General features: G+C 44.1%; 2 protein-coding genes across 3 annotated transcripts in view; one reads left to right on the forward strand and one right to left on the reverse strand.

Annotated features, from left to right (window-relative positions):
* Nucleotides 1-2,414: 2,414 nt before the first annotated feature.
* Nucleotides 2,415-9,333, reverse strand: six4a (SIX homeobox 4a). The gene is made up of 3 exons (XM_083791474.1): nucleotides 8,473-9,333; nucleotides 6,109-6,776; nucleotides 2,415-4,826 (listed from the first exon to the last, which is right to left on the reverse strand). The coding sequence occupies exons 1-3, from the start codon at nucleotides 9,198-9,200 to the stop codon at nucleotides 4,255-4,257; spliced, it is 1,968 nt and encodes a 655-aa protein (XP_083647600.1). The 5' UTR covers nucleotides 9,201-9,333; the 3' UTR covers nucleotides 2,415-4,254.
* mnat1 (MNAT1 component of CDK activating kinase) overlaps nucleotides 9,200-15,942 on the forward strand; it is a 59,857-nt gene continuing 53,114 nt past the window's right edge. The window contains exons 1-2 of one of the 2 annotated variants that reach the window (XM_083791480.1): nucleotides 9,200-9,217; nucleotides 11,153-11,268. In XM_083791480.1, coding sequence (XP_083647606.1) covers nucleotides 11,180-11,268 — 89 coding nt within the window. In that variant the 5' untranslated portion in view covers nucleotides 9,200-9,217; nucleotides 11,153-11,179. Of the gene's footprint in view, nucleotides 9,218-9,498; nucleotides 9,517-11,152; nucleotides 11,269-15,942 lie in introns of those variants that run through there. The other variant, XM_083791481.1, reaches the window with a different exon arrangement.

Raw genomic sequence — 15,942 nt, forward strand, 5'->3', positions numbered from 1 at the left:
AACTTTCGTGTTGATGGCAGTGGAACTATAAGCTTATCAATGGTCATATGTTATGAGCTCTATAGGCCGCATTGCTCCTGTTACAAAGTGGTGTGTTTCTCCCTGGGAAATACCATTTGACCAGTGCAGTGTGGACATGATGCAGCCTTCCAGCTGGTGCCTCTCTCTCTCCTATCCCATTTCATGTGTGTGTGTGTGTGTGTGTGTGTGTGTGTGTGTGTGTGTGTGTGTGTGTGTGTGCTGCGCATGCACACACACGTGCACACAAACAGTAAAACATGCATAGAGGGTAGCTCCAGTCCAACATGGGCTTAGAACATTATCCCACATATGGTAAACGTTGTCCTTATTGTCCAGAACCAAGTAGTGAATCGCAGTGGGTCACACCTTATACCCTTCCCATCCTAGATGATGGACTGGACATGTGCAGCACAGTAGATTTTTCCTGCCCAACAACAACTCAATTATCTGAGGTCGAGGTGGAAAGGAAAAAAACTGTATATTTCTGAAACCACTATACAAATCACGTGAATTTCTATTTCTACTATTCAAAGTTAAATCCATCTGTAACTCTGCAGTGTACAAATATAACCAGTTGCATTTGTACTCTCAAAGTTAAAGGAACACTGAGGATTTTACTATTGACACTGAGAATGCCTCACCCTGCGTGTGTATTATGGGGTGACTAGTGGTGGGTCTATGTGAGCCACTCGGTACCCGACGACCCCTGCCCTCTCATTAGTGGGACGTGGAGCAACGGAGTACCGTGCTCCCCAGGTCATGTTACATATGGCTTGCAGTCTGCTGCGCCACATTAAATGTCAGCTTTGAAACCATCCAAAAGATCAGAGGTCAGCGTTTTTAATAAGGCCCGGGTTCTGGGTGGGGGTTCCCTCATTTTTACTGCCTGCCCTGCACGTATGTTTTACGTTGCATGTTTGAAATTGTGGACGAAATGATACATCTACTTGTTCCACTGTTTGGATATGGAAAGACAGCCTTGTAATGTTTTCATCTCTTTTTTTTCAACCCTTCCCCCCAATTTTACGATTTGCACAATTTACTTTAAATTCAGATGAATGCAGCATACGGTACATAAACCCTAACAGATACATTTTAATTCATATACCATGAATAATATTTATAATAAAACATATATACAGCATAAAAGCTACTTCTGCTTCCTCCACTCCCCCCCACACATCTAATTTATGGGCACAATACACAGGTGGAATTTGGGGGTTTCTGTGCATGGGCCCCTCCCCGTGAGACCAACAGTATATGGGCTCCTGTTGCGAAAGGGACATTGTTCTGGGTTCCAACAAAGCTGTTTTCACCCTCTTCAATATTACAGGAGAAGTTATCCGATACCTAACAATCAGCTAATCCAATGCCCATGGCGACGAGGTCACCTGTGCACAGGTAACTCTATCCTGGTTGCCTGCCTCTCCTGCTAGTCTCTCCCATTTTTTTCTTCTTTCTGTCCTGCACAGTGAGCACAGACAAACACTCTCTGTTTATTTAGGTCACCGTTGGATCACGTAAGGCCTCCGGCCAGGATTCACTTAGAGGGCAACTCTTATACCCCAGTGCAGAGATATTGTTGTGTATGAAATCCCCTGCTGTTCTGCCATTTGTCCAGCTCGCTTCTCCATCGTATCTGTCCTTCCTGGTTTACTTTTTGGGGGGGCTTTAGAGGGAGCCAATATTGGATGGAAATTCATGGACAGTCATTGAGTCCGAAGACTCAGAAAAAGAGTGCACTTAGTAAAATACTGTGTTAATGTAAAAAGTGTAAGTAAGTGAGAATTTTGTGTTAAGACCCAAATGGAGGGGTCAATTTTTACACTCTCAGAGTTGAATTAACACAGACAATTTTACTGTGCAGGTTCTTTCCAGACAGAGACCTGGTGTCTGTGAGTGACAGTGCTTCAGATTCATTCTTCCACATGCTGGAACGGGGGGTCGAGGGAGGACTTGTTCAGCATTAGCCCAGGGAAAAGGCCCTTGGACTGGGGCTGTGGAGAGATGCAGACCCCCCACCCTTAAGAGCTCTACCTCTGGAAATCTCATTGCTGTTTATTTGAATTACAGGGGCTGAGATGAGAAAAGGAGGGCTAATGAACTCCAGGTTTCCAGGCATGTGCAAACGATCACTAGATTTCTGCAGAGAGCAGTTCTAGGCTTGCTGGATTACTGCATGCCGGGTTTTCCCCCATCCTTGCACAGTTTGGCTGCATAAGCCTCTTAAATGTTGGGAAGACGTACAGTATACTTTCATGAATTTAGATGCATTTAAGACATATTGTATGACAAGAGACTGAATGGATTAAGATGTCATTGTGCAGTTTTATCATAGCCAGGCACCATGTGTGGAGAGAAACTTGGGTTGGAGAAGGAATTAAATATGCCAGTTTTATGTTTTTATAAATATAAACTTTTATTGCAGTATGTAGATTTAGAAAAATACATTCACATCATTTCAGATAACAAACGTTTAATTCAAACTAAGATAAAAAAAAACAAAAAAAACAAAAACATAAACCATCAACAACAATATGTTTTACTATTTGCCCATGGCTCATTTTTGGTATGATATCTGAGCTGAAGATATTTTCCAATGTTATGTTCATCCTATTCATTAACAAGGGTTAGGTCATGAAAACTGTTGAGGGAGAAAATAAATGCTACCATGTAGACCTGTGTTGCACTGAAAAACGATGTGTATTTCTTGGACATGAGGTCAAAATGCACTATTATTGTCATGTCAGTGTAGTTTTCAAACTTCTATTGTAAGAAGCACCAAATGCATATAGACAAATAGGCTTGGTGTTCTCTTGTCTGTCTCTCATCTGACAACTAACAACTGTGCCATTGGTGCCTTTGAAATTGTTATGTGACTGCCAACACAAATCCAAGAGCAATGACAGAACTTACATTCAAGTTATAATTTAGAACTAAAGTACAAGGCACTAGGTTCGAGAACATTGTGATGTCATGCACAGGGACATTGCTGGAATCCCCTCTGTTTATAGGACCATGAAGTACACACACACACACACACACATACACACATACAGTCACACACACACACAGGTGTGAATGTGTGTGCGTGCGTGAGTGAGTGAGCACTTGTGTTTTCACTGTGAGCTCACTTCTATCCCTGTTACCCCATATGTTTGCATCTGACATTGTATAAAAATATCCTTTGTGTTCATGGGCGTTTCGACAAACACGTGAAAATGAAACATGATCTACTGTAGCATTGTCACATACTGCAGCAGGATTATAAGCAATGTAGGATGAATGTGTGAAAAGACAGCATGACTTTGTTCATTTCCCTCTGTCTCACTACTTCCTAGTTATATATCAGCTCAACATTCATCAAGTGAAATAGTGTACATTTGTGGAGGTTTGCCCCCCTGCTAGCCCTGTCAAAATCAACGCTGTTTGAAACAATTTAATGTTGTAATATTGTTATTGGTAGTGCAAACACCAATTCAGAGAATTGCCATCTGACATTCTATAGTACATAGCAGAAAGGCACGTTCATTTAAACCAAAAGTCCCATTAACAGTACCCAATCTATAGCTCATTTGATATAGTGTGGATAGAGGGTTTAGTAATGACTTGAGAAGCATTCAGAGAATTGTGCCTGCTGCTGACGGACAGCTTTTGCATAAATCATCAACCTTCTATGTCTAATGAGAGAGCGATTGCTGTACGTGTGTGCAGTCCTGCAATAAAGCTATAGTGGTTTAAGTGGCCATTTTCACAGCCACACGTTCCATCTTCCCCCTGCTGAATGACCTTTTTGGTTCGACCCAGATGACGCATTTAGTTTGGAGGAACATCCTGGTCACATGACTTGGGGCATTCCAACACCTGCCTCTGTGGATCAAATCCACTCAACAGGAAGTAGCAGGTGTTGTCTATAAAAATGCACATTTAAACATGGCTCAAATGCATACAGGGACCTCTTCTATTTGCACGTAACAGTTGTAAATGTTTTAAGTAGAATTTGGTTTATGACAAATTGATAGCGACAAGCAAAATAATAAAGACTTGTATCTGGACAGAGTGCATTGTAAAGGTCAAATGAACACAACGTTTGCAAATAATTTAACATTTAGAAGAAATGAATGGTAAAAAAAACACAACAACACACGCACACACGCACGCACACACACACACACACGCGAGTAAAAATATTCACCATATCGCTGCTTGGGAGGACATGAGTGCTTGTAAAAGTTAAAGATCGTCCATGTCCTCATCCATCTGCACTGTCTGTAGTTTGGCCAGCTCCTTTCCTTCTACAGCCTCCATCTCCCCACACATCGCCCGCACCATCTCATTCACCCCGCCCGAGCTAGAGCCATCCACCTTGTCCTCTGACATGCTCAGGTAGCCGCTGTTCATACTGGGACCCAGCAGGTGTGCGGAGGGGGCTGACTGGGCCCCGTGGCCACTGAGATACTCTGTGGACTGGATACGATGGCCGTTTGGGTCTGTGTGGGCCATCAGGGGCGTGCTGACAGTGAGGGTGGTGTAGACTTCCGGCTCGGGGCTAGACGAGCTGATGGTAGCCACGTCGGAACCAGAGGCGGGGCCGTGGCTGGAGGGGACCTCTTCTGAGCTGGAGGTGTAGCTGATGTGGCTGCCGGGGTCCAGGTGGAGCCCGTGATGATATGAGGAGTAGATGCCCCCATCCATGGGCTCCTTCTTGACACTCCCCATGCTGTAGAGGACTGTGCTGTGGTGCATTGTCATCTTGTCCTGCTGCTGGAACGAGCTGACTGCTATGTTGTTTAATGGCATGGTACCTGAGAGAACAACACAACAGGGTGAGTCAAAATGTACATCTCAAACTCAATTCACATCCCTGTAGTGTATACATTTTTTTTTATTAACACATTGACTCCCATGGGAATCGATAAACATTGTTTCCCTGCTGCAGTTTTTCACTAACCTCATCGCGATTATACCTCCATTTCATGAAAATAGTTTCATCGTCGAGTCGAAATATATTCCACCACCGCGATCCGAAACAACAACGGGGAACAGAGCTGCAGCCATTACGCAGAATAGACTTTGCATTATGTCTCTATTTCGCAGAAGCCCTGAGAATCGAGCGTCAGTGTTTTTTACGGTCACGTGATCCAAAGGCGTGACATCACGGGGTTGTCAGACGGAAACCATGTATGTCTTGAAAGTTAGCAAAAAAACGCTGAATTAAACATAAAACAAAAGTCGGGTTTAGCATGTTCCGCATGGAGAGACAATGGGAAAAAATGTTCCTCAGGGAAATTGTTAACTTCTATCAGTGCGGCACAGCCACCTAGAATAGAAGGGTCCAATTTCTTACACCTTCAGAGTTAAATGAATGCTCAGGAGTTTACCCCACACGTGCTCCAAGTACAGCAGAATCTCTGCTATGTGTCTCATACACTTCATGCTTTTTAGGCCTGGCCCTGTTGCACCCCAGAAGACTGATGCTTATGCTTATTTTCTTTTTTCTGTTTTCCCTTATTATTCATCCTGGTGTAGATTTTCTGCTTCATGTCAGAGTAAGTGGTGTAATGGCTCCTTTCTTGTTAGTGCATTTCTTGGCTCTCTGATTGCCTGAAACGTATTCCCTCTCTTCCCTGCTGTGGAGATCAAGAGTGTAATGATGATGAGTGATGCTGACTTCAGAACCTGTGCTCTATTCATCTCTTGAGTTTGCAGAGAACCACAAAAGTGTATGTGTGTGCGCGTGTGTGTGTGTGTGTGTGTGTGTGTGTGTGTGTGTGTGTGTTCGTGCATGCAGTGTGCACACGTGTGTATACATGTCTGCGTATAGCCTTTTATTTCTCTGTGTTATGTGCAGTATATCACTCCTTTGAGCTAATGCTCAAACACAGATATTTTACAGGGGTACAGGTCACTGGTATTCTAAATGTCTCGTTAAAGTAGCCGCATAAACCATAATAAAAAATGTGGCAACAAACTGTTCAATCTTACAACATGCAGCAAAGAATGGGGCCAGGACAACACAGAGGAAGAAGTCGATTAACCTCCGGGTTCCTGTTGAGCAAAACTAGCATCTTGGTGAACCTACCGTACCTTGCGTTGACGAAGAGGAGGCAGAGAGCTGCAGGGAAGGCAGACCCACGTTGTTGCCGAGTAGTGAGCTCCCATCACCATCTCCACTGGGTACCTGGACCAGGCTATAGCCGCCCAGCTGCAGTGTCCCCGACGGCGAGCTGAACGTCAGCACAGAGGAGCCGCCATTTTGGCCAGCAATGCTGTGCACCCCCTCCAACTTCACCTCCGCCCCATTCACACAGCCAGAGTAGTACTGCAGGCCTGAGTCCTCAGCAGAACTGCCCAGTCCCTTCTCCTGTCCTTGCTGCATCATGTCCACCCCAGAGCCCCCCAGCAGGATTCCCCCTGATGACCTCAGAGGGTTAAAGGCCAGGGGCTGGATGCCCAAATTCAACCCGTTGAAGAGGATGTTGCTAGGGGCCTGAAGGTACGACGAGCCACCGTTGTGGAAGACAGTTGAGGTGTTACTGGTCACTAGGCTTCCATTGTAGAGCCCCCCGCCGTTGGATCCAGGAGGCATCTTGATGTCCCCGATCTGCTGGATGATCACCCCACTGTCCAGATGCCCCGTCTGAAGGCTCCCATGGGTTATCGTCCCATCAGAGGAGTTGGAGAGAGGACGAGGAGACAACTCCTCCTGCCCTTTGCTAGACTCATCCTCTGTACTGTGGTTCCCATCTGATTCACTGTGAAAATCAATTTGACAGAATGTGAGATGCTGTGAAATAGAACAAGTAGCCCCACACACTAGCCTTTGTGTTTATGTCATATTCTGGAAGCAGAGGTCAAATATTGCGTGTAATTAGATACCATAAATCACATTTCTTCCAAATAGTTCCTTTAATAATTAAATGTATTTTCAACAAATTAAAGGTTGAATTCTGTCCCCAAATTGTGAAAATAAACGCTGGTGAATCGGCTATAAAACATTTTTTCTCCTTTTTACATCAGTTGTGCGTTATTCCACAGCATGGCTAGCAGTATAGTTTGTGTATGTGTTGACCTGTTACCCCATGCAGAGCCCTCCCTCTGTTCATGGGAGGCCGCACTGAAAACAACCGGCCAACAGCGGACGAGCGACCATTTGGCGCAATAAATTCCGGCTGGCGTGACAAATGCCAGCAGTGCTGGTGTGACAACTGACAACGCAAATGGCCAAAACACGTTTTCCTGTGCGAATTAATACAGTATAGTTTAAAACTATATTTGTCTTAGGCTATTGTAGGCTATATACTACAAAGCTGTAAATGCATTAGACTTCTAGCGATGAACGTCGACAGCTAACCCTCGGTTTCAAGAGTGATTCAAACAGCTGCATTTGCCCCTTTCTTCAGCCCTCTCGCGGTGTAGGAATAGAAAATAAACCCTGCATGGGTTGAAGCTATAGACAAACATATTAGCCTACTCCAGTTGTCTTTTTTCTTCTTCTCTTTCTTTCTTTTTTCATTTCTTTTGTAGGCCTAGTTCATCATTCTTTAGTCAAAGCAATAGGCCTAAGCGTTTCGGACAAATAATGTGTTTTTGTTTGTGTGAGGAGAGAGAGAGAGAGAGAGAGAGAGAGAGAGAGAGAGAGAGAGAGAGAAGAGAGAGAGCGAGAGAGAGAGGTCACCTCCACCAGGTGCACGTGAGCTTTGTTCACAAAGAAGGAACATGAAAGGAGACAAGGATTATCAAATGCACCTCTGAAAGGGGCTTTTAAAATCCTTCATTGGATCTAACACAAAAAAGGTCTGGACTATAGATGATTTATGTGCTGCGCACAAAACACACACACACACACACACACACACACACACACACACACACACACACACACACACACACACACACACACACACACACACACACACACACACACACACACACACTAGACGACGCACGCGCACACATACTGTAATAATATAATAATTACTCTTTAATTGCTCAAATCAGTTTTCTTGAAAAATAAATCACAATAATGTGTATATTACACTGTAGGCCCGTTATTTTGTTTGGTTTCCATGCCCTTAGGACTAACGCACTTGAAACCCGATCTGAATGGCAACCGCTTCATATTTCAAAACATTAAAAGCGTGCTCCTAAGCCTTTTTACGCACACCTTTAATTCAAATATTATCAACTGTTAATCATTAACGCTGTCAAGTCACATTTCAAGTAGGTTAACTCGACGGGATATTATGAAAATGAAAGCATAGTGGCAGAGTAGAGCCATTTACTACCCTAACCAAACCAGCTTAATGCAAAATCGTTCAAACGATTCCTGGCAAAAATGCAAATAAATAAATAATAAAAATAATAATAAGACGAACGCTGCATTTCAATGCGCCTTTTACGCACACAAATCCAAGGAGGAAAGTTTAAGTTGCGACCCTCTCGCCTCACCTTTTCGATTGTGCTTCGGACGGGTTTCTGTCCCTCTGTCTCCGGTTTTTAAACCAGTTGCTGACCTGGGTCAATGAGAGTCCTGTGATCTTAGCGAGGTTTCTTTTCTCAGCCGGCGAGGGGTATCTATTCTGTTTGTACAGATCCTTCAGCGCGTTCCGGGACCTCTCTTTGAAACAATACACCGTCTCCTCACCGTCCCAGATAGTCCGCGGGAGAGGGTACTTTCTCCGCAGTCGGTACTTGTCCACGGCGCCCAGGGGTCTCCCCCGCGCCTTTTCCGCCTCGGTGTAGCGCGCCTTGTACCAGAGCTCCTGTAGCGACGGGTGGTTGGACGGACTGAAGCTGTGGTTCTCCAGAATACTGTACAGCTCCTGATACCGAGCCTGGTGGAAAGCCACCAGAGCCTGGGCTTTCAGGATGCTTTCGTTGCCTCGTAGAAGGTCACTTTGTGGCAAGGACCATAAAAACCTGGCCAACCGGTCCACATTGCCTCCCTGCTGCAGCGCCTCGCAGACGCACGCCACTTGCTCCGGGGAGAATGCCAGCGAGGAGGTCGCGCTCACCAGTAGCTCAGTGTGGACCGCGTCGGAAGTTGCGCGCTCCATAGACGACAACTCCGCGGTGTCCAGCGCCAGAAGCCTGCTGATGCACTCCCTCTTGTCCGTCTTCACATTTTCCTTCTTGATGCCTATTGCTGTCGTGACTTCTCCATGAGCAGAAGACATTTTTTCAAGCCTTCCTGGTAAGTCACTCCTCCCTGGTTTCGGCAAGCCTTTTGGCCGATCAGGTTACCCCCTCGCCATGCGAACGCGATCGAATATCTGACAGCAGCTGTAAGTAGATAGCTCTCCCCTTTCGTTCCAACGTGACTTTTACTCTGCGGGAAGGGAACTGTGGCACGGAGACACTGGGGTCTGTCTGCAGGAGAGCTACGCCATTGGTCGCGGAGGCTCCACATGGGAGGAGCAAGCGCGATTCTGTTTGGCTTCCAGCTGTCAATCATATAACCTGCCGTATATTTTATTGGCTCACCTGTGCAAGGTGAGTGCTTTTAGGATCCTGGGAACGGGATATCCTTATTGTCCAGGAGCTCAGCCAAAAGTGACACATATATGTGTATGCGCAACAATGCATGAGTTTTTAGGGGGAAATCAGTCAATGTAAAATTCGAATGCGAATGCGAATTCATTCGCCATATATTTAAAAAAAAATATCCTGACAACTTGTAATTTAACCACTGAATTCAATGCAGGAGGTCATAGTCATTCCTTTGATGTTGTCGTCGGCGGAACACAGAAGCCATGAAGGAGCCGTTTAATGTGAAACCCCTCCCCCTTAACACTCAGTATACTTTCCTATTATAGCTCATACTTGCTACAAACTTCAACCTCTACTCCTTTTCAGCTTCTTGATCTCTAGACGGTTAAAATGATATGTTGATAAAAAATGACCCTGAGAAATGACACTTTTCATGTTCATGTAAACATGAAAAACCCTTTGCCTTTATGTTGACCACTTTTCTTTTTACATTTCACTCAATCACAGCAAGTTTTAGAATAGCCCATTGAATCAAACAATTCCGATTAATTGAATACACAGGACAGGACATGTCCAATGGACACAATTACCGTAAGCCCATAAGGGCTATTTATGTTATCATTTTCGCATGCATCATTGTGTACCACGTAGCCTACTGTAGGACTACTATTAGCAAACTGTTAATAAAGTATTTAATCAATAAAAAATCACACCCGTGTGAAGTGAGGGGCGCTCTCGTCATCGTGACGTACATCATCATACATTCTCTTTCCGGCCAATCACAATTTGCGTCCTCACTTTCGTCATCTATGTTTGTGTTACGCAATGTTTGTGTTTACACACAAACACTCAAAACTCGAGTGTTTGACACTTGTCAATTGCATTTAATGTTTGTAGGACAGGGTTTGTGCACACACACCAAAAGCTGGACATAGGAGGGCCTAGCGCCCCTCAAAAAAGCAATCTGTTACAATTTCTCACAATCTAAATGTCAAATCAAATCACCTCCCTAGATTCATAAACCAAACAAGATTAAATGCTCACCAAAATCAACAAAACGTAAATTGATCAAGCTTTCATTGAATTTTAATTATACAGCATATTTAGCCCCCCCCCCCCCCCCACACACACACATTCGTGGATGTTTTATTAATTAATTACCGTAATTATGAATGTAGGCTATTAATAATTCATAATTATGCACAATCTTCGTTGAATTATATAAAACAAACATAGACACGCACAAAGACAAAAGAAGGGAACCAGCCATAACTTCAGACGCTCAAGATCAACTCAGAATATTATTGGTTTGAACTAGAATTTAGGAATGGATACAAATGAGCCTATAAACGCAACATAATGGAAAAAGTAATTGGAATGGAGAGAGTGAATACTAGTGTTAGAAAAACAAACAAACAAACAAACAAAAAACAACATCATTTAATTTACTGTGGACCTGTCACCGGGACCTCCACATTTGATCACATTTGAGCGTTGCTGCATTAGCGGAACCAATTAACTAGGAACAATTCTCATCAGCAGCGTTTTCCTTCGGACCTTATTCAGTGTAACGCTGTAGCTTATCGCTTGCTTGGAAACTGTCAATAAGAACCTGACTGTTGTTGATGTTTTTGTGCAGCTTTTTATTTATATTGTAGATGCAGAGATGGATGACCAAGGATGTCCAAGATGCAAAACAACCAAGTACAGGAATCCGTCCCTGAAACTAATGGTGAACGTCTGCGGGCACACGCTGTAAGTACACAACACACATTATGACAACTCAGGAAGTCTAAAGAAGTTTTCCACTTATCTTCTTGCGTCTGCCGAGTGCCGACTGGGTTGATATTCAGGTCACAAGCCAACTAGTTGGCAACTAGTTATACATTATATTATATATATTATATTTATATATTAATATCTTTCCTAGTCCACGACTAGAAACTACATTTGTTTCGGTGAACTGTTTGTGCGTCACACGGGAATTCACACAGCACAGAAAACAACCTGTCCTGAACCAACCCTGATGTTCGTTTGCATCACACTTTTTATGTTTGTGGGAAGAGCATGTGAAACTATGCTAAGCAGCACTGAGCAGCTAAAATGAGCATTTCAAGCCAAGGACCCCCAGGTTGATATGCATTAGACCAGTTGTTGTCAACCTCTTTCATTTCGAGGATCATTATTTAGTTGGCATTTGAGCCACGGACCACACCATTTGATGAGCCTCTCAGACCCAAAATCTAGAGAATATTTTGTTGTCGTTGCTGTACTGATGTTGTTACCATAGAAAGGTCCGTTTGGTTTCATTTTTTGTTATTGTTGGATTAGATTTAGTCCACAATTCCATGCTGTGTTGATGTTGGTACCATAGGAGGGAGCATTTGGTTTCATTTTACAAACATCAGTTATCTATAAGGGTCCATTTGGTTCCCTAACTATCCATATTTTAGCTGGGGACCACTTAGAACTCCCTCAAGGACCACTGGTTGAAAACCACTGCATTAGGACATGGACCCTTATTATACGATAAAAATAAAATCAAAAAATCAAATGATCTCTGGGACATACAATGTCTCTGGGAATACAATCCCCATGTGTTACTTTAACCCGGCCTGAGGGTGTACAAAGGCTATAACGTCTATTTGTCATTTGTACAAATGGACCTTATTTGTAAAGAGTTACAGCTGGTTCCTAATTCTTAGTCATTGAACCGGGGACCCCTGGAACCTTATTTATAGGTAGCCCTGAAACATGACTGTCATGAGCGTCATTATGAACCATGGCTATTTTATAGGTAGTCATCAAATCATGGCCCACTAGCACTTTGATTTTAGACAGTTCTTATAAAAATGAATTGATATACAGTACAGTGAATGAATACAGCGAAACCTTTTATGTGCTACTTATCCTTACATCGACAGGATTTAATTTGTAGGCCCCTATTTAATGATTTAGGCTTAAGAAATTAAACCATATTACATACTATATAGTTGCTATTTTCACCACCTCTACTAGATTAGCATGGGTAACAGGTAATGTCGCCCCTTTGCCATCTCGCCCCACCTTTTTTCCGCTGACCTCACACCGACAGCTCTGTGCGGCGGTTCTTGTATTCTTTATTTTGTTTTACTGAGAATAAGTTTAGAAATAAGTTTAGGGTTATAGGCATAGTTTTACTGGGGTTAAGTTTAGGAATAGGGTTAGGTTTAGGCATCGTTTTACTGAGGTTGAGGTTAGGAATAAGGTTAGGTTTGAACCGTTTAAGCATAATTTACTTAGATTACTTTAGGAATACCAGGCCGCGCTGTTCCGCCGGCTGTACGCCCGGGGCGAGCTGGTAAAGGGGAGAGCAGTCTCGTATTCTTAGCAAGTTAGCATGTTATCTATCCCAATAAAACAAGTTGTGTTTACGCCAGTGGTTCTCAAAGTGGTGTCTGGGGGGCCCCAGGGGTCCCTGAGGGGGTTCCAGCTAAATTTGTGAATACATTTTAACCCCTTTATCCATGTTTTATCTGTTGGCTATTCAAAACTGCATATTCACTTTGTTTTGTCTTTTCTTTTTTGTAATTATTATTTACATCTTCTCTTCTGGGGGTCCCTGGCAGTTGGCACAGAACATATTCAGAATGTAGGTCCGTGGCCAAATACACATACATTTTTGGGGTCCTTGGCATGAAAACGTTTGTGGTATCATATGGCATTTGCCACAGTTTAACATTGGAAACACAAAAATAGCCAATTGAACAACAATTATTTTTGACACATGACAGCAGTGTACGATGAAGAATGAATCGGGCTATAGAGGGGGGGACGGGTCCGTTATGGGAGCATACGGAATGTTTGACCCTGTCCATTTATTGACTGTATCATCAGGAAGTGGCTGTGCTTTGTCATCAGGTCAGCATGCTCATAACTCACTGTCTCTGTCGTGATGTGGGGGCACATGCGGAGAAAATTAAAATGATTTTGCAATGAAGCAATTTAGAGAGATGCCCTACTAGAGGAGGTCACCTTGGTGTTGATTCTTCTCAGAGCCCGTCTGTGAATAAATCTGTGGATCTTTTTTTTGGCAACTGCTGCCCTCAGATTGTATATTGCAACCTTCTCACTGACATCTTTTTAGCTTTTAGCTCTTTGTATGCAGCAATTGAGGCTGTTTGAACATTTTATGGATATGTTTATATTATGCTCTAAGTTCATTTCCCATTTGGTGCAATCAATAGCACTATGTGAGTAATTGTTTTCTGTGTCTCCCAACCTTCCCGTTTCTGAGCTTTGTTGTTGTTTGATGTTATTAGCCACTTTGTATTTGTTAAAACCACTATTAGACCTTCTGTCCACTGACCCAGTGTCTTGCTGACAGCTGATGACACTTAACTGAGTAGCCATTCTAGTCTGGGGCTGAGTAGGCTCCCCTGCCCGGGCAATGCAATGCAATATGGGACAGCTCCACCTCCGGTCTGGAACTCTGGATCTAAATTTAAACCTCACCACAGCACATTTTGTCACCATCCCTGTCACCGGGGATGTTTGCTTTCCGTTATTTATTACACGCGCACAATGACGCAGGACTCCTGTCCTTTGGCATTTGACACAGGCCTCAGCGAGCACAATTCTGAATTGACAGTAGGCTGCTGAGCACAGGCTTGCAAGGAGGAGTTTGATATATACGAGTTGATTGACTACGTATAAATTATTAAGTTGAAACAAATCTTCCAATTTGTCACAACAGCTGGGCCATATTTTCCAGTGATGATACAGTTGCATGACTGCCAGACTTTTTTTATTCAACAACATACAGTAGATGGTCATGTTGTAGCCTAGCTCCACCTTGCATATAGCTTCCTCTGCATTACAATTAACAACATGTTATTGTAAAGTATGCATGTAAGTATGAGATTCAAGGAATGAACTTGCATTGACAACCCACTATAATTAATTACTATTAATTATTATTAACCACTCAACCCCTTTTTTATACTTTGTGGTACAGCTGAGCCATGTTGCACAGGGAAATAGTCAATTTACAACCTCACAATGCCTTGCGATGCACATGTAGATCTATCTGTGTTTTTTTTCACATGGGTGGATGCAAAGACGAATGGGAGTATCATTTGGAGCAGCTACATGCGTCTTTGCATCGTCATGTCGCTGGCTTCCATTGATGGTAGACTGTGTCGTTGCGTCTGCCCGCGTGAACACAACATAATGAATTGCCCAAAATAGGAATTCCAGGTTGAAAGTGGTTAATTAATTAATGCGTGGTGACGCTTACTGCACAAAGTAAAAGGGAACTAAGGACTTGCAGTGTAGCTGGGTGCATGTGTTTGGTCCGACTAGTCATTGGTTCGAAAAACGACAACCCACCTCAAACCCTAACCTAACCATAACCGCAAGCACGGGAGCAGGCGCTAGTCCAAGGTGCGGAGGCATGTCGAACCAATGCTCCGTTGGACCATAGTATGTCTCCCAGTGTAGCCTACATTACTATGCAGATTGTAAAGTTTGACAGTTTTCCTGGCTGTGCTAAAGCTAAATGGGTCACATGGCAGCAGGACACAGACACACAGTCACTGCAGCAGGTTAGCAGTTGACACAAAGGCCGTTCCTGTCTCTCGGTGCTCAGGTGTGACTGTAGGAGGAGAGCAGCGAAGAAGGCAAAGGGCTTTATAGGAGAAACAGGTGAATCCAGACCCAATATGCGCTATTGTTCCTGCTTTCTCTTGCATAGGGAGGAGCAGGCAAAGCTGAAGGCAATGTCATGGAAAGGGGAGGGGGTTGGAGGGCGGAGGGGTTCTTTGCTGAGCCAGGCCCCTGTTTACCCTTCCTCTGCTCTGCCACCCCCTTCCCTGACCTGCTGACAGCTGCAGATGGGAGAGATATGAGCTAGGAGCTCTGGGCAGGACAGGTGAGGGAGAGGGGGAGCGGGATAGCGAAGGAGGGGTCAGGAGGGCTCATTTCATTCACCACCCTACTGCAGAGACAGCAGCAGCATCAGCCTTGGCAGAGATAGCAAGTTTAGAAGAGCTTAGTTAGGAAGACACTGTCCCTGTTATATGTAAGACATTCACCTCCCCCATTCAGAGAGCAGAAGGCACACTTAAGAAGAAAGGTGGCAAGTTCACTCTCAGAGTCTCCTCCTTCCCAGTCCATTTTTGTAGTTCACCTCCATGCTCTAGAATTACACAGGATTTCCCCCCATGGAGTGTTCTGTTGTGTGGTCCATTTATGGGCCAGGGGGCAAGCTACGCCCCTATCCTAGCCCTGCGTTGATGAATGAGGAGCTTTGTGGGCCTGTGGAAACAAGCTGAATCCCCCCATACACCTCCATATGGTCAGGCCTATACATCTCCTGTAGCCTGGGGCCAGAGTGAACATCTGCCCCTTCCAGGATGCACTTGAGCAGGCACTCGCCTCGCTCCCAGG

This window comes from Protomyctophum parallelum (genome assembly GCF_964188405.1).
Source record: "Protomyctophum parallelum genome assembly, chromosome: 20".
NCBI classification, from domain to species: Eukaryota; Metazoa; Chordata; class Actinopteri; order Myctophiformes; family Myctophidae; genus Protomyctophum; species Protomyctophum parallelum.

Excerpts from the sequence above, each read along its gene's own strand:
- six4a (XM_083791474.1), bottom strand. The coding sequence starts at position 9,200 with ATGTCTTCTGCTCATGGAGAAGTCACGACAGCAATAGGCATCAAGAAG. Across the intron at positions 6,777-8,472 it reads TCCGAAGCACAATCGAAAAG|TGAATCAGATGGGAACCACA; the intron begins GTGAGGCGAGAG and ends TGATTTTCACAG. Across the intron at positions 4,827-6,108 it reads CTCCTCTTCGTCAACGCAAG|GTACCATGCCATTAAACAAC; the intron begins GTACGGTAGGTT and ends TTGTTCTCTCAG.